The following is a 24,647-nucleotide window of genomic DNA, read 5'->3' as shown; positions in this document are numbered from 1 at the left end:
ACCCATTGCATCAACTCCAACTCAAGTAATGATCGAACCTTCCATTCAAGGCCATGAAGCATGCCCATTGCATCAATTCTAGCACAATTACTGACAGAATGTCCAATTTAAGGCTACGAAACACATTCACTGCATCAACTCTCTCAGATTTTGGGTCATAATTCTCATATGATCAAAATATAGACAATCTGAGTTTTAAAAATTATGTACCCAATGCACGAGGGTCTCACCACTACAGGACTTGATTTTAGGGATCTAAATCTCAACTTGACTAGAAGGTAAAGAGTCTACACACTAAGGGAACCGGCAAATGTATTATATAATATCCATATGAATGGTGGTGCTGAAGACACAATATATAATTTTATCATTTTGATGCAATCATTGAATCAGTGGTCAAAAGTCAACCCCATCTAGACGTGAGGGTCACCAGCTGTTATTGTATGAGAAGGTGAAGCAATCCAACTGCCCATAGAAAGGGTCAAACCATGCATCACCCACAGTTTCAGGAGAATTAACAACTCTAAACCAACCCCTTTCCCTCCCCCCAAATGGGTAATACAACAAAAGAACACAATACGAAGAGGAACAGAGAAAGAGAGAAAGAGAGAGAGAGAGAGAGAGGAAGGTTGGAACCCAGAGAAGAAGAAGAAGGACTTTCCTCTCTTTCTTGGATCTATCCTTAACAGATAAAAGAATATGCAAGAATTTATATTGATTACAACAAAAATAAAACCCTTTTTTTCTGTTTCTCCTTCTTGTTAATTTTCCTGTCCTTGAAGAACCAAATCTTTTTCTTTGTTATTGATCTCATCTTCTTATTTTTTTGTGATTATGAGTAAGACCCGTGCGAATTCGTCTCCTGAATTACTCCCTCCATCGGCTTCTTTCGTTTGCCCTGAAGAACATACTTTAGAAGGTAATTCTAAATCTCCCTTTCTCAATCTATCTATCTATCTATGTTCTAAAGCATTTAATTTTTGAATCCCTCTTTGTGTGTTTGGCTCAATTGTTAGGTGTTGCAACAAATATTAAGCTTTTATTGAAATTAGTCCAAGATCATAATGGGGTTGGTAATAGAGATGATGGAAGGAAAATGCAAAGAGTTGCAGGGATGATATCAATTCTTGACGATGTTAAACATCGGATCCAGAAAACAGAGTCTTTCGGAAAGAGAAGGGAAGCAGAGCTGCGGCGGTGCAGTACTGATATTCGCCGGACTGATGCGGCGGAGTTCAAGTCAACCCATATACCAAAGGACAAGAGGCCACCGCCACCGGAACCGATTACCAGTGAAGAACAGAGGCTAAGGAAGGAGCTTAGCGCGAGCATGGCAGCCCGGAAGAGCCTTGAAAGGATGTTTTCAAGTTTGGGGAAAGAGAAGGAGATAATGGTTGCTGAACTAGCTAGAAAGGTTCAAGAATTGAATGATACAGAGGAGCACCTTAATGATGTTAGAGCACAGAATGAGAAATTGTTGGCAAAGGTGAAGATTTGTGCTGCTGAGCATAAGGAGAGTTGTAGTGGAATAAGAGAAGCTCAAAGTAAAGCAGCTCTTCAAGAGAGAAACAGAGCTCTTTCAGAACAGCTACTCAAGTCCCTTGATGGGTATCGATCATTGAAGAGGAAGTTAAAAGATGCACAAGAAGAGAATGCAATACTTCATGAAAAGATGGGTGAGATAGCTGTAGATGTTAGAGCAGGCTTGAACAAGATTCATGAGTTTCAACAGCGAATCACCCAGGAGAAGGAACAACCGGTGGAGATCGCGGAGGAGCTATTGGCATTGGAACATATGTTTCAATGTTTTGAGATGAAGGTTTGTTAATTGAGCCCAATTAATACTGAAATTAATGACGGAAATCCTTCAGTTCTTGCCTGATCTCAGCTAGTGAGCAGAGAGGTGTATTAGTTGTAGTACTAGTGCATTATCTCATATATATATATATATTTATATGTACCCAGTTTTACTGTTTGGGATTGTTGTTATTATCATTAGGGAGAATATTCTCTGTGCCGCTGAGCAGGGTACACTAGCATTCATGTGTCTATCTCTCTCCTCCAAACATGAAATGACCCGCTGGCCTCCCAAGCAAGATACCGTTTTGACACAGCTTGGTGGTGTGCTCCTCTATGCTGCTTGGTCAAAGAACCTTCTTCCTTATTATTAATAGATAAACCAATTGTACTGTATCCAATTAAAAATTTTAACCTACATGCTCTTTCTCTCTCTGTCTGTCTGTTTGTGCATGTGTGTGTGTGTAGAATTTGAATGGCATCCTATTGTTGGTGAGTGTAAAGATTTCATACATCAGTTCTTGTAGATACTGATAAGATATACTTGAATTGGTTGATGAGATGATTTACATTCATCTTCAATAAGATAGGTAGTGGACACAACTAGTGGGAGTACACTATGATGAAGCACGAGTAATGATGGAACCTTCTGTTCAAGGCCATGAAGCGCACTCATTGCATCAACTCTCTCAAATTTTGGGTCCTGTGTCTCATATGGTTGGTATACAGACAATCTGATCTGATACCACGTGAGTTTAAAAAATTCAAAATGTAGATAAGTGTTTTGAGAAGATTAGGACTGTAATGATGGAAACAGTAATTATCCTTCTTGTTCTAGGCTGAAAGGTAAAAGCAAGAAAATGAAGGTGAGAATTAAGTAATTGTCTTACGACCATTTTTTTTTTTTAATAACAAAGAGGATTATATCACATTCCAGTGGTCATAGAAGAGTTGTCTTCATATCACAATGAATCAGAGATGTCATTGTGATCTGATCCAGTGGTCTTTGGCATTATGTTCATGTGATAATCATAGTATGTACTCTTAGAATTGAAATATTGATTTTGAGATACAAGTGTGAGTATACATATGTGTGTACGTTGAACCAAATCACATGAGCATCTTGAATTGATAAGTGTTAGTTGTTTAAGGAACAAGATTCTCATTTGTAGCTTATAATTGGTCTCTTGACCTGAAAGGTTTTCATCATTACACTTAAGCATAATAAATTTTGGTGTGTTGATTTCTCCCTGATTATATATCGGCGTGTTTGATTCATGGTGCTTGGATGTAAACAAAAGAGGTGTTCGATAAAAATCCACTACTCTAAAGGAAGAATATCAAAGAGTGAGTATCTGTACTTGATTAGACTTAATAGGATCCAATGACACGTTATGTAAATAGTTAAAAAACATTTTTTAAATATATTAATATTTATATTATAAGGGGGAGGGATGGGTATGCTAGCGGTGCACCCTATGTGTCTATCACTCTCTCCCTCCCCCCCTTTAAAATGACTCCCTTACCCTTCAAAGAGGAGAGAGACATAGGGTGCTAACATACCCAACCTTTTCTCATTTTATAAATATTTTGAAAAAGTTTTAATGGTCAAATCGGCGGATCAGATTCCCTATACATAGATTTACAACGGACTATGGCGATGACAAAAATTATATTCATGCCTTAAGGTTCATTATGTGATATTGTTTATATTCCGTTGTGTATTCAATCAACTCTTTCATTATTTTCTTATGATAAAATTAGGTGAAAGTTTTCCTTCACTGTAGAGAACGAAGAGTTCTTCTCCAAAGGTGAAGTGACACAATGATTGGACCCCTTCAAAATGCTGCAATTTGATAGCACACTTGGGACTCAAATCGTTCACAGGTTGCTAGCTAGGATGCACCATCCCCTCTCTACCTAAAAATTTTCAGATCAATTTAAGTCTAACATGTATTGGAAAAGGAGAGGAAAAATGGCTAACCAAGTCAAGTTGGTAAACACAAACATGTATCCATTATCCAAGTTCTTGGATAATGAAACCAAGAACATGAATTAATGGTGTGTAATTTAACAAATGGATTATATACACAACTAAGTCATTTGAAACAAACTTCCTATTAGCCTTAATATTTGCTAAGTGGTACCTTGAATGAGACCAAAAATTTTTGTGGATAGATAGAACCTCAAAAGAGTTGGTTACATGGCAAAATAAAACCCTGAAATTTCATTTAAAAAAATTTAATTTGTGAATGAATCGAAAACTAAACGGATTGCTCAAAATATAAGGGAAATGCCAATACATTTTGGGCAGGATATTTTGCTCTAAAAATTAACATATGGTTAATCTAGGCCATATCTATTCAACTGTCGGCAATGGGCCTTCCCCAACCACTGCAAAGAACTTTCTGCTTGATATATACTATGAAAATATAAGATTTAGATTATAGGTCTGACATTCTAAGTTCTATTTCATCTTTGAAATCATTTCTTTTAGGAACAAAGGTTTGAGTTTTTTAAAGAAGTGGTTATTATAGTTAAATAGTAAAAAGTGTCTTGTAGTAAACATCTGCTGGAGTAGCTCAGTTGGTTAGAGCGTGTGGCTGTTAACCACAAGGTCGAAGGTTCAAGCCCTTCCTCTAGCGTCTTTTGTTTTCTAAATTGTGATTGTTTTGAAGATTTTTTTTAGTAGATTTATGGTTTTTCCTCCCCCCCACCCTTTCTTCTTTCAACAAGTTCTCAGATATTAATAATTTTCAGAAACTACATTTCATCTTCATTTTGATTGAAAATTAACATGCATATCTCATCTTAGATAGAGCCTAGAAAGTTTTAGCCTTTGAGCATCTAGAAGCTTTTTGGTAGCACCTCTTTAGAAACAGTCAAATTGAATCGACTGAACTCAAATCATGAATGCAATCTTAAGAATAAAAATTAGGAATGAAATGGGTCGGGTTAAAGCAAGTACCTGCCCAACTCCACCCCTAATGGTCACACACACTTAACATCATTGCCATCCCATAAAAATCTCTCTTTGATAATTATTCAGGAATGCAAAGTCCCAAACTGTATAGCTAGCATTAGCTGCAACTGTTATTACCTTGAAAAACAACAGACTTTGGCAAAGCAAGGACATATCATCTAAGGTTTGCAGTGGCCAAAAATATAAAATGATTTGTTCCAGTTGGCCAGTGAGTAGATCATCAATGGCAACAGCATTAACTTTCAACTAATAAATTAATAAGAGATAGTTTATGGGTATGATCTTCCCTTACAGAATGGTGTAGCATATATCTCTACAAGGCTTCATATGGCCAAAGAAAAGCCAGAATACAAATACAGCATCTAAAATATGAAGCTTATGAAAACTGGATAAACCCTGGAACTTTTCCTGTTCCAGGGATAGCAAACGAATATGAAGTCCCAAATCAATATCTGAATAGCCCTATACAAGGGCTGTTCCTTCAACATAGAGCCAGTCTTTCAATGAGTAAACCCAGCGAACGTTCAGCATAGCTAAGAGATTCCAAATTACTTTTAGGTCAAAGCAGAATAACATCCCTAATTTGAAATGAATGCTGGCCTTGGTCACATCTTTTTTGGCGCTTCCGGGTCCTTAGCGGATTGAGAATGTGCTGGATGACCTCTTTCAAGCTTGCTTTTCTTCCTTCTCTGAAGTTCCACAGCTCTGGAACCACATATCTCCCACTAGCATTGTACTCATTTAACTCTAACAATGCTGTGGTCACAGAATTATATACTTTGTCACCCCACTCCTCTTTGAGCTTTTTTAATTTTTCATCTTTGTCATCAACTGTTTCCTGCAATTCTCAGCACTTATACATCATAATGATAAATAAAATATGTTTTGGAATTCTACATCTTTTTTCAGTAGCTATGAGCAGAATTTTAAAGATATGGTCAGTAGAAACAGAAAATGGGAAAAGTATTCACAGATTGGGGAGATTGATTACATACTGTCAGTGTTCCATCAACATGAATCTTTTTAAAAGGATGCCAATCTGAATTTTTAATTTGTTCCTGCCAAAAAGAGCATATCTCAGCATATTTGACCTCCCAGTCTTCAGATGAGAACTTCTGCGAGCATACTTCTTGAAATGGTTCCTCGTTGATCTCCCCCAATCGCTTGATCCCAATTTTGGTGCTTTTATTGAATAATTCTTCAAAATCCTGTGGTTAAGAAAAACACTTATGGTGGACTTAGACATCAAGGAAGCCGGGAAGAGCAGCACATAGCATAAAATAGGGACATGCAGCTTGAAAAACATAATAAAGAAAATCATTACATTTATCAGTTCCCTGCGTGCTTCCTGTAACTCATGGTTATTTCTGCGCTCTTTAACCATTAAAGTCCGATTTAGGGTTTCCATATCTTCCATTTCTTCAACTTTTTCTCTTAGTTCTTTAACTAGATCTTCAATCTGCTGCTGCAAATGGTAAAAATTGGCAGTTCCCATATCTTGTACTGCAGGCAATTTTCCCTTCACTGTGTTTAGCTTTTGCTGCAGTCCAGATGCAATAAGATGATCAAGTTCATTTTATTTATTTTTATTTATTTTTTGAGGTGTCAAAACAGGTAGCATATCAAATAAATAAGATATCAAGAAAAACACCATGACACACAATCCAACACGTTCACATTTCAATGTGCATATATTTTTTGCAATACCAAAACATAACACATTACAAGGATATGACACAATATCACAATAAAACTATGGCAACTTCACCACGCAGATTCATAACAAACCAAAGGTTATAAACACTATGGTGAAACATGTACGGAATATGTCATTCTATCAAGATCTTCTGAATAAGAAAAATATGTACATAATGTAGTTGCAAACTAGTAGTGAAACAACTTTGGAATATATATTCCTGTTTGTTTGTAGTAGAAATACTATAGACAAACGTTATCTTTGTTTTGTGGCAAGTACAGGAATATTAACCTAAGCAACATAAAAAGAGAACAAGATATCCAAATAGCTGGATTGTTGGAACCCTTATTGGTCCATAATGGAGTGTTATGGATGGACCCAACAAGCTGAAGCTTTGATCTTCCATGAGCCAGATGGCTAGTCTGAATCAAGAATACATTATCGTTGAGAATACTGATATACATATGCTCACATATGATGTTGAATCCAATTATTTTACCTTAGTTTGGAGGCAATTTTGCCTAATACTTCTTTTTCCCTATGTTGTAGCAGTATCAAACAATATTGCTTTTCGCATTATTGTTTTGTCAATGGAGAAACATAAATAATGTTCATCACAGATACATGGAGAGATCCAATATACATACATACATACATACATACATACATATATATATATATATATATATATATATATATATATATATGTAAATATAATATAATATAATATGAGAGCAATTTTAGTGGATGGCAACCCACGGGGTGGGCTCCTAGATCTGCCACGTGGCACATCATGGGGGCTGAAATTTTATGCAGGTAGAACCCGAGGTCCCCTGCTCACATGTCAAGTTTCAGCTCAATCAGAGTTGGCCACATGTCAAAACAAAGATGAAAAAATCCAGGATTACCAAAAGGATGGACAGGACTACGAGGGGTGCATGGACATACATGGAAGTAGATGGAAAGGTAACTGATTGACCTTGAAGCTGAAATTTGACAGGTGGCCTATTAGACCATTTTAGATATCCAGCTGTCAAATTCCCTCATCACTCTTCTATGTGGCAGAACAACTGCGCCCACACACCATTTTTGTCAATTGATTGCCAACCACCAAAATTTTCACATGATAATAATGATGAGGTTTTCTGATCTCGAGACATAGACCAATTAGACTTTTTATCTATTTCATTTTCTTTCTCAGCAATATCATGGTTTAATGCCTGCAGCATTCTATAAGTTGCTTCCTTTTTACACTGGGCATTGTCACTTCCCTTTGAGTTACAGAGACCGATAAGTCTGAATTCCTTCATCTTGTTAGCTCCACAACATTAGGAATCATGGCAATGAAGTAAGTACTTCCCATAGAAGAATATCAGCTTAAAATTCCAAACTTAAGATTTCATAGTAGCGAATAATGGCTGGAAATTTTAATTTAAATATAAAAAATAGCCCAACTAGCATATTTACCTTTTTCTTCTCCACATTCAGGGCATCTTGGGCCTCACACTTCCCCTCTTCTTTAGCTTGAAGTTCTAATCTTCGAGATTCAAAGTCGGAATCTAAGTTGTTATTCTTTTGGAGAAACCACGTAAAGGGATTGGATGTTATGTACTGCATCTTCCTCATTTCTAAGGAAAATAAAACACATACCAAAATAAGATCACATAGTTACGGAAGCAAAGGTAAGGTGATACGTAATGTAGTCAACTGTGTCTGAGAGTCTGTTACATTTACTGCATAAGAGTATGTCATCTAGAGCTCAAAAATCAACAGCTGAGCATAATAAAAAAAAATGCAAAATTTAGATATATATATATATATATATTGAAGCCTATTATTCTATCCTCAGAATGTATCCACCAATTATACGTAGTTTTCATTCACTATTTCTAGTGAGAAAATCATCACAATTACATTTTTAGGAGCTACTTAAGGTTCCAAGCTGATGAGTTAAATTATCAATCACCAATTAGGTGGTGACACGCGGCAACAGAGGATCGGTATGTGATCAGACCACCCTGTGGCCGAGCCGAACCTTCAATACAATACTGCCGAGTTCAACGAATGGACATAGATGGACCGGCCTGTACGGTTGTAAATCGTCCAAATTCATAGAACCCGATATGGGTGAGGAGGCATGTCTGATCAGCAAGCAATAGTTACGTGTGAACCAACCCTTATAGTCGGCCATCACACTCATCCCCATGTTCCGCCGAAGCCGAGCCCAGAGGTCAGTCAACGGAATCTCTCTCAAGACACCAAACATAAGTTTGACCAATACTTCAAGCCGACTCCACAGGTCGACTTCAGAACCCCTCGGTTCAAGGCAACATGAGGCCGACCTGATCATCGACTTACCTATCAATGATCCCAAGCCAAGATCTTCGGATTGCCAGCTCAGCAAATCTACTTACTTGCCCGACAAGTAAGCAATCCAACAAGGCAACATATCCGAAAAAGGACTCTTCCTAGAAAAGGAAGGACTTTCCTAAAAGGACTCTGCTATCGGATTTCCAACCTAAACTAAAAGACATACCAAAGTGGGACTCTCCATGACCGTCCTCAACCCTAGGCCTATAAATACTCAGGCATGGACAAGGTAAGGGCGATCGAACAATTTATAATTCTACTCTCAGAATTATCTGCTGCGAATAAATCTGACTTAAGCATCAGAGATCCCCACTGGACGAGGCCGGCCCTCCCTTATTTGTTTGCTCTTCTGTGCAGTTCATCCTCGGAAGGACGACTCGGTTTCTTGCTGCAATAGATGCTAGGCTGAAACTGGTCTTATTTGGATGCCAAAAGCCATTAATCCTAACATGTGAGAAATTATATTCAAGTTCTTACCAAAAAAAGAAATTATATTCAAGTGAGCACTAAGAGAGTGGCTAATCCATCCATTCACAGCAAATGGTGGAAGAAATACATTTAGAACAGTAATTTACAAAGGGGGAAAACTAATTGCAGAACATAGCATACCGTCCATGTAAGCTTGATGTAGCCTCAGTTTCTCCTCCATTAACCTACCATATGATGCAGAAAGTTCTGCATATTTGCGTTCCATTTCTTCCAACTTTCCATTTTTGACATCTATTTCTTTCGCTAAATTATACACAAGCTTTCCCATCTGTGACTCATCATGCATGTAGCTCGCCATTTGAATACGAAAATCCCAGACAACTTTGTAAAGAATCAATATATCTCCAGAAATTTGAGAACCTACAAGATCTGACAACTATGAGATGTAGTTGGAGCAAAAAAACGTGCAATAATCACCACAAGGAAAAGAGTAAAAAAGAAAGCAAATTATGGGTACCATGGAAAATGTGTGGATGAAGAACAGCTTTAAATCAAACCCATTAACCTCGCAAAACCCAAAATAAATTCTTTTTTTTTTTTTTTTTTTTGGTTGAGAAAATAGAGTTCACAAAAAAAGGCATGAATTGCAAACAGAGCAAAACCAAAATTATGCTCAGAAGACATAAGAAGAAGAATACCTTCGGTCAAGCGTTTGGGAAGAGGCAGTTCTTCCAGGTTTGCAAATGAAATCTTCTGCTAATCTCTCAAAATGCAGAAAAATGGGAAGGAAATAATAGAGGGAAACAGTTAACGGAAGGGAAAGTGGAAACCGATCAGAACCTTTTCACTTCAGTTCACAGTCACACACTTTGAGTTCGTTTAGATGATTGTGATAGCATTACCTATAGGAGGAGGAAAATTCATCCTCCCAAGCCTAAGAGCAATATTAAATTAGCATACAATATAGGGTGCGCCAAGGGTGCAAGTATGGGCTAATGAAAAATATTAGGCCCAGCCCAGGGCCCCAAATGCCCACACAGGCCCGGCCTACACCTAGGATATAAACTTGCCCTTTATCCAATATCCATCCCCGTTTGCAACTCCTGCCACGACAACGGGACCCAGTTGCTGTTCTGGAGTGGGACCAGCGTTTCAGGAACAGATCTGGATCGGCATTCTGGTCTATCCGGCTCGTGGGATCTTTATACAAAAAACAGGGTTAAGGGCCTAAGGCATGTTTTGGCCTTATTTTGTTCAATTTCCTACTGATCCTGACGATTCTGAATCCCTGATCGACCAGAACCGATCTAGATCTCAATTCCGGATTTTTAAACCCGGAGTGGGACCCACTATATAGAGGATTAAAATCCTTTGTAATTCCTTTATCTTGTAGTGCCTTGTAGTTCGGCCTGAGAGCTCGACACGGGAAGATGCTTCAACCAACGGTGCTAGCTCAATTGACTCAGTTTTTTTTTCTTTCTTCTAGGCCTCGGCACTGTATGATGTCGCATCTTCCACGTGTCGAGCTCTCAAACCCAAACTGCAAGGCACCACAGGATTAAGGCATTGTAGAATATTTTTTTTTCCCTATATAGATGGGATCATGGTTATAAATATAGAATTCGGTTCCTCTACACGTATGTGCAGGTGCACGCACATGTGAGAGGTAACCACCAATCCGATTTTTACCATTTATAATGAGAGGAGGGGTATTTATGGAAACATATCGGACACATTGTTACCTCTCAGATGTACAAGATGGTTTTAGCACTCAATTTAAGTTACAAAAATGTGTTGTTTTCTGGACAGATTTGCCCCAACGAGAGACATGCCATAATCGAGATAAGATCGAGCAGGTATCGATACCAAGCACCATTGTTTTAGGAATCGGTATCGGATATGAGATCGGTCTCGACTTGATTCAAATTGCCCCGTATTGGATTAGATCGAACGGTTTACCCTTGATTTCCATTCTTTACCTTTTTACCCTTGGCCAATACTGTTGATCCACCGATACGAGATCCCAATACTAATGATTTTGCTACAAACTCTATCTGTCCATTGATTTTAATAATAGTTATCTTCTATTTTTCTCCTTACAACTATTCTTCTTTGTTGGGATTAGAACATGAAACATATCTTTTTCATGGTTGTTTACTTGTTTTGACTTGGTAAAGGTGAATTAAAGTATATTCATCGAATTTTTCCTCACTACAAATTATGAATGTAAGATTTCATTGTGATTCAAACTTGAAAATCATGCACCGATAATTTCATCATCAGATCTTTCCATGTAAATTAAAAAGGGTTGTTGGGAATTGAAAGAGCCACTTCAGCCCTTTTCCCCTAAGCCATGCCCACCTGAAGCTCCCAGACTATGGTGGCTCAGGAAGACCATGAGAGGGATAATTGGTGCTATGCCATTTTCTTTAATTTTTTCCCCCTTTTAGTATGTTTATGATTTGTTTGTATTGTACCTTTAATTATTTTGGAAATAAAAATAGTTAGTTTTCCCTACAGTTACCATTCCATTTGGAATTATATATACTTATGTGAGAGAGTGAGAAGTGAGAACTATTTGCAAAAATCATCCATTCTAATTAGAATCCATATTTTTTTTTATAAATAGATTTTTTGACATAATTAGTGATTTAATCATAGCAACATAGATACAATTTGATGATAAAGAAAGCTTAACACAGTACTTAAGTGCCATAGTCTTCTATTTGAGGACATGGTCTAAATTGTTAGGTCAAATTTTGAAGCCAAATTAAATCATTTACCCCTTCCTTTCATGTAATACAATTTCCTCATAATTTTTTTTGATTGACAATTTGTTTTATACCACCTTTTTTTAAAAGATTATTTTTCTTATTAGATTTTTAAATCTTAAATTTTCCAAGACTAAAGACTTGATCCCTAACTTCCTTCCTACACAAAATTTAACTTAAGCACCACTTGATCTATCATATGGAAAATGATAGGGTTGAATAACTACGGAAGGCTCATTAAACATTTGGTGAATTATTTAAATTCGCTTTCCCATCTCAACCTTCCGTTGTAGTCTAGTTGGTTAGGATACTCGGCTCTCACCCGAGAGACCCGGGTTCAAGTCCCGGCAACGGAATTTCATTTTTTTTGCTTTGTTACCCTTGAAAAGAAATTGCAAAAATACATTTTTCAGTAGAGTATTTTTGGTCCTCTCCCATCCCTGTCCCAAATTCCGTTGTAGTCTAGTTGGTTAGGATACTCGGCTCTCACCCGAGAGACCCGGGTTCAAGTCCCGGCAACGGAATTTCATTTTTTTGCTTTGTTACCCTTGAAAAGAAATTACAAAAATACATTTTTTAGTAGAGTATTTTTAGTCCTCTCCCATCCCTGTCCCAAATTCCGTTGTAGTCTAGTTGGTTAGGATATTCGGCTCTCACCCGAGAGACCCGGGTTCAAGTCTCGGCAACGGAATTCCCCTGTTTTTTTTATACCCTTGAAATGAAATTACAAAAGTTCATTTTTTGGTAGAGTATTTTTGGTCCTCTCCCTTCGCTGTCCCAAATTCCGTTGTAGTCTAGTTGGTTAGGATACTCGGCTCTCACCCGAGAGACCCGGGTTCAAGTGCCGGCAACGGAATTTCATTTTTTTTGCTTTTTTACCCTTGAAAAGAAATTACAAAAATACATTTTTTGGTAGAGTGTTTTTTATCTTCTCCATTCCTTATCCCAAATTCCGTTGTAGTCTAGTTGGTTAGGATACTCGGCTCTCACCCGAGAGACCCGGGTTCAAGTCCCGGCAACGGAATTCCCCTGTTTTTTTTATACCCTTGAAATGAAATTACAAAAATACATCTTTTGGTAGAGTGGTTTCTCTCCCTCCCCTGTCCCACACTCCCACCTCCACCTTCAGGCTTCAGGCTTCAGGCTTCAGCCACACCCCCTTCTTTATAGCTTACTCCCTCCACCTCCTCTCTCTCTCCTACCCAGCCCTGCTTGCAACTCACGGGTTGATCAGAGAAAATGGTCAGGAAAGACAGCACTCTCCAGTGACTCAGGTAATCCCTCCTCTCCATCCCTCTTAACTTCAAGTATTCCCTCAAACTCTAGATGGGTGTTCAGGAATAGTGAAACGTATTCCAGGCCTTCAACATATAAGAGGAGTATTGATGACTTTAGATTCGCAGGTGAGTTGGTGAAAGAAAAACTTTTTCCAACATAAATATCCTTTGGAAAAAAAGATCCACAGTGACAAAAAGATGCTGTCATATGCCCTCATATATGATTGACCATGTGGATCTTGCATTAACACTCTTTCCCTACCCTCCCAAATCATTGAATCTTTTGTTGGATATAACCATGGGACAATTTCTTAGATTAAAACAATAATTACAAAACAAATAAGTTTACCAGAAATTTAGGTATAAACCAAACTCAACCCTACTTGTTTTATAATTTATTTTCTTATTTAAGTAGATCTAGACAATTTTCCTTAAAACATTTCTCATGCCATGATTGATGGAGGGTAGGAGATTCCCTCCACACCATCAAATGGGAAAAACTTTTCCCATATCATGTAATATGAAGGTGAAGCTTCCTTCTTGATCAGTCTAAATAAGCTTAGAGCAAGAGATCATCGCATGGTCGTGTTGCCCTTGCACCAGTGTGGGGGGCCAATGAGAAAATGCATAGGGATATCAACATGGATGGGATTCTTGATTTCACGAGAGGAGGGTGATAATTTCACACTTCTATGTTTAAAGGTAGGATCCATGCAACCAAGTAATGTTTTTTTTACCACAAACTTATATACTTTGTTCAAGCCATGTGAGGGTTCGATATTCAATCCCATTCACCGTGGGTGGAGGGCAGGAATGGGTATCGAGAGGGTATTTTGAAACATACTAAAACCCTAGAAGGAGTTTGTGAACCCTAGGATGGTGGGTAACTGTCCTCTATGGGTGGAGGAAAACTCTGTCCTTTAATTAATATATGGCATATTCCTTGTAGAGAAACTGGAACCGAATTGAAATGAAAGAAAAAAAATTTTTGAAGAGATTAAGAGAAAAGAAAGAAAATTAACATTTTACATGAAATTCTTATACATAGCACAGACCAGTCCAGTCCAATAACTAAAATCAAGTATCATGCAAGGCTTTGCAACTTACAGGCAGCAATGGAGTCCAAAACCCATGAGTTGCTCGCCACTTTAGCTCCAGCTGAATTTGCCAAAGCCTCTGCATCAGCCCTTCTACGATTGCAGATCTCAGTGGTCTTATTTACAGGATCAGACTTGCCTAGTAGCTCAAGGCTGTAAATTATGAAGATCGATTTTGACGATTCAGACAATAGTACTCCCTGGTCTTTTGAAATGGGTTTTCTCTGTAGAACAGTTCCTCCAGCTGCAAATATTAGATCTTGCAGGTAACCTTTGTATGAAGGTGTAAATTCTCCCATCAAATAGAATGTGAACCCATTGAAAAGCTTCGGTTGCTGCATAAAAAATCAAATGTAATAGACATTATTATCAGTAGCTGATCCCCAACCCGAAGCCCATCTGCACTGGGAAGCATAAGAGATGAATAGGAACTCCAAGCTTTATTAACCTTGCAACTGTGGAAAAAGATTATGACCAATTGGGGTGGAAAGGAACCCAGGCCATGGATACAAGCGCATGAAACAGATGATATAACCTATAGGTCAGGTTACCTAGATGCTTCTGTATTGGATGCTAAGATGAGTTTGGAAAAGGACCTGGCTTAGGCCCAAAGCGGGGTCATAATTCAAGGAGACTCAGGAAAATGTATGTGAACTGGATCAATGAAACCTATGTTTCTCTAGAATCATGGAGTCAAGCCAAGTAAGGGAGAAATATATCTGTATAGTGGTTTTCTTTATTTGAAGCAATTCACATAAATCATTACTATTTTTGAACATTGAAAAAAAATCGTCAATGGGATCGATGCATTTTTTAGGATTATGGAAATTATGATTCTTGGTGTTTGCCTAATTTTAGCAGATCCCCCAATAGTTTCATTTTTAACTAAATAGTAGTATACATCATTAATAAAAATATTGGCTGGGTTGAATCACCAGTGACTTGCCTGAATTATCCTTCCTAGGTAGGGTTTCTCAAGTCAAGAGTTATGGTTTTCCACCCCAAGCGTGAAAACCATGTTCTGCTCAAGTCATAATCTTTCTTCTCTTACAGTCCACCTAAGCCCACCTAATGTAATACCTTACCATTTCAACCAAGGACAGGGCACAAAAAGGCAGAAACAATCAGCTCTAACTTACTTGTATTCTGCTGTAGCAATTTGTTCTTTCTCCAAATCATTTAATGGCTAATTGAGACTTTATGCTCTTTTTATATCTTTCTTGTCCTTTATTTTTTCAAAAAATGTTTCTTTGATATTTGAAATGTTCTTCCTATATAGAAACAGTAGAAAATTATCTTTTTTCTAAGGTTGCCCATAATTTCTAATAATTTAAAAATTCAATTAACAAAATTTATCTCCCATGTCAAAATCTTAAAGATCTCAGCAAAGGCCTGATGTACAAAAATACTGTCATCCTTCAGCCAATTTTGGGTTTTTTGAAGCTTGAAAGTTGAATTTTGCAGTAGTAATTGCAATAGAAAGAACTAAATTCTAGCCTCACAAATCTGTAAAAGTAATTCTCTACAAGAAGATACATACCTTGTTAAGGACCCGTAGCCTTCCTAACCCAGGGCCATCCCTGATTCCATGGATGTCCTCTCTGATTTCATATTGAACCTCGCTAACAGGTCCCAATGCGTCCATGCAAGCCTTAATCCCTGCATACAAAATATCAGTTATATGAACTGTCAGACTAACTTTTTTGAAACATATAAATAGAATGGTAAAGCTTGACAAATCTGTGTACAGAAACAATGCTGCTTACAGTCAATCTTCATTATCCATTTGCCTTCCAAGACACCCATCAAAAATTTTAAAGTTCTCCTGCAAGCTCCATTCTCATCTGTAGATGCAATGACATGGGTGATGCTGGAACACCATGTCTTAGCCACCGAAATACCAGCCAATTTTGCAAACTTAGAGACAGTTTCCTGTGGTTCCAATTGTTAATATTTTTCTTAACGACTCTTCAGGATCCCATCAAAGGCTACTCAAGTTGTTTGAATTACCTTCTCTGCTGCAGCAAGGGATGAGCAACAAAAAACCCATTTGTTAAAAGATCCAGAATGCTTCCATTGCTGGCTAACAGTCAAATCATGTTTAACTGGTGCTTTGATTTTACTAGCATGGGACTCCCTGTACATTCAATTCGATACAATCACAAAAGATGAATAAATAACATCCTGTAAGTTAATACTTAATTTTAGGCATGCTTCAAGATATACCTGACAAAAACAAATATCAAAAAAAAAAAAACAAAAAAAAAAAAAAAAAGGAGAATATCCAAACACACCCTTTTGGAATAGGCCTCTTCCTGCTTTTCTCTTGAGGTCCAGAAGTTTCACAAGGCAATTTAGAAGAAGTATGAAGAGGGCATAGAATCACAAAGTTCTCCTGTTGAAGGAAATATCCATTTTTCAATTCTTATTGATCTATAAGTATCAGTCCGACACTAATTTTAAAGTGAATACAAGTCTTCAATCAAACTAAACTTACACCATCCCATCGACATTGTGGAACTAACTTTGCACAAGGAACATGAAAGCTCTTGCGGCAGCTTTTCTCATAACACCCAAGAGCAGCACCTTTGATCCCACAACAACTGCATTTAATCCTTCTACTTCTTGCTAATTCAGTTTCAAGGTTGACAGCAGTATCATTTTCAAAATACACATTAGGTGCCCTGTAATTAAATTTTGAAGAGATTATACATTTGGAAATGAAATGGAATAATCAACTCTGGAAAGTTTGTGCCAAAACCAATCCCTCAGGCCTAAATAATTTACTCAAGCCAATCAAATACACAAACAGAATATTCCTGTATTACAAATATTAAACTAATGAAAGAAGGCGTTTTTTATTAAGGAATAATTTTATAAAAAAATGCATGCTACCATCTGTCTTACATGTATGAATTGATAAGGAATAATTAAAAAAAAAGGGAAAGGTATTCATACACGGGAGATTCTTCCATCAATTCCATCAAATAAGGGGGACAGGGGTGTTTATATCATTTCAAATGAGCATTTATTCCAATCTGACTGCGATTAACACCGATCGTGCACATGCACGGCCGTTTATGAAAACTTTTGCCTAAAAAAAATACATGTATGCTACCATAATTCCCTTAGACAACATCTATGTTGACTAGAGCAGAATATCAGTAATTTATCAGTGAATACACTCGTAAGGTAGACCACATTGAGGCAGTTTTAATTCCTAACCTAGATAAAATAACTTGACTAAAGTAATATTGCAGCTTTGGAAATAGACCAGCCAATTGAATCAGTTTGAACCTGAACAAGGCAACATCACATTCTGATCCAAAACAAAACAAAAAAAATTTTGGGCGAATGCAAAACCAAATTTGGTACTAGCCCATCAATATGAAGAGAAAACAGGATGGCTTTCACAAAGAGGTCAAAACCAACAACTTTTTCAAGCTCTTGGCTTACTGGAGCAAAGAAAAAAGGATTGAACCAGTTGGGCCAAAACTTGCCATGTTTTGACACTTAGTGCCCATCTGGCTTTCAAAACTATGATTAAAATACAATCCAATTCAACCAAGTTAAAGTTCACTGTTAAGGCTGTCCATAAATGTTAAGAGCATGAGCACAAATTAACAATTCAAAATTGTCTTTCATGTGAAGTATTTCATACCATTCAGTGCAATTCTTGTGTGAATGAATAACATTAGATCCCTCATCATAATAATCCAAAGCAACTGGCTTGCCTCTAAAGTAGTGCATCATCTCTCCGGAAGCCTGTAATTTATTTTATATATTAACTCGAAATCTTTTATAAAATCTAAAGCCTAGGCATTTAAGGAAAAGAGAGAAATGAAGAAAAAAAATTAAGAAAGAATAATTATAATGAAGTTGGGAATACCTCTGAATCTTGAGAAGACTTACAGAAAGCACATTGAATTTGATTAGGAGCAGTCTCACATTTACGCAGAAACCCACCATTAGCGACAGCAAGAACCTTATCATTTGTTTCTGATTTTCTGTGAGCTACCTTAAGATTTTCTTTAAGGTGTTCAATGCTTTCAGTCTTCTTTGTAGCATCCTTGTTAGAATCATCCAAAACTTCATCAACTGACCCATCCTTTGACTTAGCATCAGTAGAGTTATTCAATCTCTTCTTCCTTCTCTTTGCCCTCAATTTAGCCATTGTGTCAGATTTCTCACCCAAATTAAGAGTCTCACTATTATTCGCCTTCAGACAAGAGGAGAGAGGCAATTGGACATGCATATTTTCATATTCTTGGTTTGCATTCATAGGAATTTCATTAAGCACCTTGGCAATAGCAACACCAACTCTTTGGCTTCTTGTTCTTTTTGGATGCTTCTTCTGATGATGAGTTTCATTAAGCACCTTGGCAATAGCATCATCAACTCTTTGGCTTTTTGTTCTTTTAGGATGCTTCTTCGGATGAGCATCGGCAATCTCACTGCCTTTCCCAGCTTTACACCTTAAAGTTAAATTTTCATCATTTCTAGGCCCCTCACCAGAAGAAACAGCGAACTCTGAACCCACATTGTCACCTCCTTGATTCCTGATTTTTGGAATGTTTGCTTCAATTGATTCTGTAGGAACATTTTGTGCTTTTCCTAGAACAGTAGCAATAGAACTGGTCTTTTTGCCCCTCCTAATGTTTCTTCCCACCAAATTTAAAGCATCATCATTAATGTTACATCTATTCCCTTCATTCAAATTTTCGATTTCGCTTGAATCAATAGGTACTTCTCCATGACCTCCATCTAATGATAGTTTAAGACGCTTCCTTTGGGACCTTCCATTGGTTCTTTTAGCCCTTTTATTGGATTTTTTTTTTTCCTTTGGGACCTTGACACTTTTATTTGTTGAGGGTACAGGATTAGACAAATCTGCATTCCTGTTTTCAGCTCCTTGTTTGGCACTAATGCTTCTCAATTTTTCTGAAATGGTTCCTCCTCCATGAGGAGATGTAGTGCAAGCATGCAAAGTCGCATCACTTTCCTCTTGAATAACACAGAGTTCATCTTTATTTACTTCCTGCACATCATTTATTATCAAATAAATAGCAGCAGAGCTAATTTAAAGAGGGGGGGGGGGGGGAAGAAAGGAGATTAACCATAGAGTTCTAGGTGGCATATTGATGTAGTTAAAAAAAAATTGTTGAATTCGCATAGCCAAATGCATCACCTGTTTCTTAATTGGTGTTGAAAAAAGTTCAGGAGAGCAAGCTCTTTGTGTCCATTCAAACATTTCGCTGTCAAAAGCATCTACGGCCTTGAATCCATTGTGCACTTCTTCCTTCAAAAAGTAAGACAAAAACATAAGCGAAGAATAAAAATGGCAAAAAAGAATTTGATTACTTTTACCTGATTGAAGCATGTAAGCCTTATTTATGTTGGCTCAGAATGGACACACTATACAGAATGTTGTAGAGTGACACAAATGCAGGTTACAGAATGTTGAAGAAGGTAGAGAGTTCTAAAATAAATCAGAAAGGCTAGGGGTCAGCTTGGAACATTTTAACCTATGCAAGTTAGTAGAGGGGGTTGATCCTATTCTACGATGTGTCACTCTACAAGAAACTGAACTGCCATATATACTTGTTTAAAACAAGCTAGTCAAACCACCAAACCTGGCAGTAGGATTTGGAGTGTATTCTGAGTCTGTCCATCTAATTAAACAGCTACACCAAGAGCTGAATTTGACCCAATTAATTCAACTAAACCAGCTCTATGGATGAGTTTGTGATTGTAATTGAATACTTACATTGACTGTCATTGTAGTGGGAGTCTCATCATCTGAATCCTTTAGATCGCTAAAAGAAGGAGCCTTTTGTGGTGTATCCGTGACAATATCACCCTCAGTATGTTGACTGCAAAACTTATCCGTGTCATCATCATCCTCAGGATTTCTTTCCCTTAGCCAGAAGAAAGGAGACAATATGGGCTCTCCTGCTTCTGTAATAATAGGCTTCTTGTTTGGTAGGACTGAACTATCCAGTAGCTCTTGTTCAACAGATTTACCAAATCCTGCATCTGACCTTTTGGGCCTAGTTGGGGTCTCAGACAGAGGATAATGTGGCACATGTACCCTTTTCTTGGCTGGAAAAGAAGGTTTTACCAGGTGAGGACTAGGAATCTTTTCATTGGTTTTCACATGTTCTATATTTTTCCCTTTGAATTTTCTTTCGTTCTTGTTTTTTCTACAGGAATTCCCACCAATATCCGGATTATCCAAATCACTCTTATCTTTACCCTGGTTCTGCCCATCTTTCAACAACAAAAACAAACCAAAAACACAATAGAACACATAAGATTAAATTAGGATGTATTTCCCTCCAAAATGAATCGTGAAATCCACACTAATTTACTAATGATCTGATATGGTTCTGGGATTACAAAACCAACTCCATTCATAGTACAACCAAATGCATGTGATATATAGACTTTGAGTGAATTACCAATGGATTTAATATGAAAATGTTAATTTTGGGATGCCACCAGTGGAAGAGTAATGTACCTTCCAAACAATTATAAACAAATTTATTTCTTGCAAGCATTCACCTATGTACGACTATAATATTGTTTCCACTTTATGCAAATGCATTTAAAATATGCCCTTTTATACAACCAATCTCTGCTTTCCTCCCTTCCTCTTCTTAAAAAAAATGGCAGTTAATGTTCAGCAGTGCCAACATGCATGTCAATGTTTGACACATCCAGACAGGTTTATGGCATATAAATCCCATTGACGTCCAAGATATCCTCTTTTTAGATTCGTCCATGGATATAATAACATAAACAATTCATGCACTTGTTCTTAAGAAACATACTTGTTCTTAGGAAACATATGGATTGGAGTAAGACAGTTGTCAACGCATTGCTTAGGCAACAAGGTAGGCCTTGATGCCCAAGGCAGTTAGTTGTCTTGTGTATAGAAGCACTCAAGCCTAGTCAACTAAACATACATGAATAAAAGACCCCTAGAATATGGAAAACATACTAGAATATGGCAAGTATACCTAATATGGCACCCATCCTGGGCACCTTGGCCTTAAAAATGGTGTGTGGACAAATATGTTAGGTGCTAGTATTTTATTTTTATAGAAGTACAAAACATTCCTTAGAAAAGCTATGGGACTGGGCAGACATTCTCCAATGTAACTTTGTACCCAAAAATCCATTTCCATAAATTGGATTTTAATTATTCAACTTCAATTGTGCCGCAAACATTTTATTGGAATTCCCAAATCTGACCTCTAATTTCCTGAACTAAGAGTCAGCATTTGATCTTCTCCCATACTGTATCATATTGGCTTCTGAACAGAGCAGCAGAAGCAACCCCGGTTATCAACTGGGCAATGCCCATTGAAAAAGGAAATACCAAGTGGAGCTTCAGTGACATGGCATAGGTGATTGCTAAACAGGCAAGGTAACTAGGCACAGAGATGTACACATAAGCAACCAGGATGCACCTAGGGTATCATTTTGGCAAGGTGACAACCCAACCAATAAAATATTGTATGAGCTCTTCTTGTTCTGTTGTGAGGTAGATATATGCATTCCTATGTATTAGTAAACTATCATTTTTAATGCATTATTTAGAAGAAAAAAGGCAAAATCAAATCATGCTGATGCTCTTTCACTTTCATTTTTTCTTTGCCCAGTACATAACAAATACATGTACCATATGCATGTCTTGTAACATATCAATCATCAAATACATCAAAAACTGAAAATGGATCAAAGAACAATATTAGGATTTCTGGGAAAAGACAGCCAAGTAATCAAAATACATATTTACAATTATGGTTTTCTTTTCCTCATTAAGATGTACAATGTGAGAGGGACTGGGAGGTCTAGGCCAATGTTTGGCCTGTTAAGTAGATGCTTAGGTAAAGCCAAGGCCTCAGATTCCATGTGCTGTTTTCTGTACAGGTAAAAGATTATTTGACTGCCTGACAATTCTACAGCTTCAATGAAGCCACTGTATTTCAGTTGAATGTTTCTTATCTTCCCAGATATGTTGGTTACAGATGAATACTTCTTAGTCTTACCAGAAATGTTGGTTGCTGGTGCAATCTGGGTGGTGAATATATTGATTCCTGAAGCAACTTCCATGCCTTTGTAAATGTTTACCAAGTTATCCATGTGAGGAGCAGGTCGAACCTCTGCAGCCAGAACAGTTAATTAAAATAGGAGGGAGAGCAACAGCATCCATACAGTTGCAAAATGAAAAAACCACATAAACACCATCTCAACAATGTACATAATTTTTCATGAGAATACCTACCAACCTATTTTTTGTTAGATATAGTACCCATGATTTGGAATAGAACTAAAATAAGCAAAAGCAAATCAAATTCTTGGTTTTTGTATACCTTTTTGAGAGACATGAGGCCGCAAAATAGTAGACTAAGACTATAGAGGCATAGAAAAATAAGAGTCTGTTTAGATATCCAATTTGTATTTATCAAGTTTGGGTCAGTCAGGTTTCATGAAGGATGGTTCTACCAACAAACCTTGGTTGAGAAAATTAAAGGAATTTTCTAACCTCTCACCTCTTGACCTTTCCACTTTATTTTACTAAACATAGTACATCTGTTAATTTGCTAAAGTGGTATTTGGAGCCTCTTCTCTGTGCTCCAAAATTCCCTTAGTTTAAGGGACCGATAACCATGGGAAACTGATTCAGATTACTGCTCTAGAATTGATTAAGCAAGTCAAACTCAGTACCGAAAAGAAAGACTGCTCTATTTTTATTTTTTTTAATGTGGAAATTCTATGGAAAATGGGTTTCTTTTTGTTTTTCTTGGGAGGGGAATGGGGTTGGATAACTGATTGAAGAATAAACCTGCAATAAAACACAATTTGCCACTTGTTTCCATGTTTGGTTCTTCTCAAGTTGTTATTTTGCATCTTTGGAGGTTTAAATCTTCTACTTGTTGATAAGATATTACAGTTTGGGAAACAGCAGTATTTTGCAAAACACCAAACTAAAGAAAATTATTTGATCCCTTTGCACTCCCAAACCACCAGCCTCCATAAATCTATGCAGTATGCAAGTAAATTTTGGGGACTATACACTGAAGATCATCATTTTACATAAATGAAAGAAAAGAAACTTGTGTCAATGATGAAAACTGTTTATATTATCAATACTATCTGATATCATATTTCAATTTCCCTGTGAATAAGATTGCCAGTCCACTTACCTCTCCTCTGAAACGGAACTTTACAAACCGGGCAGTTTGATCCTGACTTCATGGATTTCAAAATACATAAACTGCAAAAAAACAGAATCAAAAACAAATTAATAATGCACGATCGTATTTCATTATTAGAAGAAAAAAAAAAAAAAAAAACAAATACCACAAAACGGATATCTATTGAATCAGCAGAGCTTACTTGCAGAACACATGATTGCAGGTGAGTGAAACCGCTGAATTCAGCAGGCTTAAACTGCAAAACCGGAAATCACAGAAAATCAGATTCTAAAATCTAAACCATTTTCTTCAATTGAAAGCACCGATAAGAGTAACTTCAAGGTTCACATATAGTTCTCCAGGAAAAGGGGGATAAAAATGAAAAAAGAGAAAATAAAAGAAAACAACATCTCGAGAAAAGGTAAGTTGATACTGAATTAATCGATGAACCAGAAAACATTAAGCGAATAGTTCAAATTCCGACGGATTTTGAAATGGATTGAAATCTCTGACAAAACACACACAACTTTTGTAGAGAAAATAATGTCGAACCAGGAAAGATAAATGGAAAAAAATTTGAAGATTCAGACTTCATATATGGTTTCCCGAGAGAATAAATCTTACTACCCATGACAGATGATTGAGAGTTTTCGGAGCGGAGATTACCATATGGGACACTTGAGCTCTCTACCCATTTTTTCCAGGTGAGCAATATCCGCCATTGTGGAGACCTTCCTCTGCTGCTTTTCCGATCGAAAGATAAAAGTAAAACTTCGCAAGGGGAAACAAGAGAGGCAAGAGCTTAAATGAAGACCAGGAGCAAAAACAAAGACAAACTAATGAAATTATGAGAGTATGAAGTATGAAGTATGAACAGGAAGACCAAAGCACACATAAATGGCGCGGGAATTTGATTTCAAATGATTCACTCGTGCGAAACTTTAAAAAGTTTACCGCGGAACTTTTATATGTCAAAACTTTCGCGGTTCAAATTCAATTACCTCCGGTTTTGAATTTTGTC

The 24,647-nt window shown here is 37.1% G+C and overlaps 3 protein-coding genes and 6 non-coding genes across 10 annotated transcripts; 7 read left to right on the top strand and 2 right to left on the bottom strand.

The window, feature by feature from the left end:
* Nucleotides 1–771: 771 nt before the first annotated feature.
* Nucleotides 772–7,390, top strand: LOC122652607. The gene is made up of 4 exons (XM_043846391.1): nucleotides 772–919; nucleotides 1,017–1,823; nucleotides 4,674–4,678; nucleotides 7,379–7,390. Coding segments are annotated over exons 1-3 (894 nt in total). The 5' UTR covers nucleotides 772–834; the 3' UTR covers nucleotides 4,676–4,678; nucleotides 7,379–7,390.
* TRNAN-GUU lies at nucleotides 4,369–4,442 on the top strand. Its single transcript has one exon. It is a non-coding gene; the product is annotated as a tRNA-Asn (tRNA).
* LOC122652606 (factor of DNA methylation 1-like) lies at nucleotides 5,003–9,852 on the bottom strand. 2 transcript variants are annotated; one of them, XM_043846390.1, is made up of 6 exons: nucleotides 9,747–9,852; nucleotides 9,456–9,669; nucleotides 7,944–8,104; nucleotides 6,105–6,320; nucleotides 5,776–5,988; nucleotides 5,003–5,618 (listed from the first exon to the last, which is right to left on the bottom strand). In XM_043846390.1, the coding sequence occupies exons 2-6, from the start codon at nucleotides 9,631–9,633 to the stop codon at nucleotides 5,340–5,342; spliced, it is 1,047 nt and encodes a 348-aa protein (XP_043702325.1). In that variant the 5' UTR covers nucleotides 9,634–9,669; nucleotides 9,747–9,852; the 3' UTR covers nucleotides 5,003–5,339. The 2 variants fall into 2 exon arrangements, with proteins under 2 accessions (XP_043702325.1, XP_043702324.1); XM_043846389.1 differs by lacking the exon at nucleotides 9,747–9,852 and having other exon boundaries at nucleotides 9,456–9,734.
* A 2,477-nt stretch (nucleotides 9,853–12,329) lies between these two features.
* TRNAE-CUC lies at nucleotides 12,330–12,402 on the top strand. Its single transcript has one exon. It is a non-coding gene; the product is annotated as a tRNA-Glu (tRNA).
* Nucleotides 12,403–12,497: 95 nt separating this feature from the next.
* TRNAE-CUC lies at nucleotides 12,498–12,570 on the top strand. The gene has a single exon. It is a non-coding gene; the product is annotated as a tRNA-Glu (tRNA).
* Nucleotides 12,571–12,664: 94 nt separating this feature from the next.
* Nucleotides 12,665–12,737, top strand: TRNAE-CUC. Its single transcript has one exon. It is a non-coding gene; the product is annotated as a tRNA-Glu (tRNA).
* A 92-nt stretch (nucleotides 12,738–12,829) lies between these two features.
* TRNAE-CUC lies at nucleotides 12,830–12,902 on the top strand. The gene has a single exon. It is a non-coding gene; the product is annotated as a tRNA-Glu (tRNA).
* Nucleotides 12,903–12,997: 95 nt separating this feature from the next.
* On the top strand, nucleotides 12,998–13,070 carry TRNAE-CUC. The gene has a single exon. It is a non-coding gene; the product is annotated as a tRNA-Glu (tRNA).
* Nucleotides 13,071–14,336: 1,266 nt separating this feature from the next.
* On the bottom strand, nucleotides 14,337–24,463 carry LOC122650764 (protein BREAST CANCER SUSCEPTIBILITY 1 homolog). Its single transcript, XM_043844149.1, has 15 exons — nucleotides 24,293–24,463; nucleotides 23,829–23,882; nucleotides 23,636–23,706; nucleotides 22,478–22,591; nucleotides 20,188–20,690; nucleotides 19,609–19,719; nucleotides 18,799–19,458; nucleotides 18,310–18,720; nucleotides 18,082–18,185; nucleotides 16,918–17,104; nucleotides 16,715–16,815; nucleotides 16,431–16,557; nucleotides 16,187–16,352; nucleotides 15,961–16,079; nucleotides 14,337–14,755 (listed from the first exon to the last, which is right to left on the bottom strand). Exons 1-15 carry the CDS (start codon nucleotides 24,346–24,348, stop codon nucleotides 14,408–14,410), a joined length of 3,132 nt encoding a protein of 1,043 aa, XP_043700084.1. The 5' UTR covers nucleotides 24,349–24,463; the 3' UTR covers nucleotides 14,337–14,407.
* Between the last annotated feature and the right edge of the window lie 184 nt (nucleotides 24,464–24,647).

The sequence above is a fragment of the Telopea speciosissima genome, chromosome 2, assembly GCF_018873765.1.
Source record: "Telopea speciosissima isolate NSW1024214 ecotype Mountain lineage chromosome 2, Tspe_v1, whole genome shotgun sequence".
Lineage (NCBI taxonomy): Eukaryota > Viridiplantae > Streptophyta > Magnoliopsida > Proteales > Proteaceae > Telopea > Telopea speciosissima.
The sequence above is the reverse complement of the archived record's forward strand: the minus strand, read 5'-3'. Positions and strand labels throughout refer to the sequence as shown.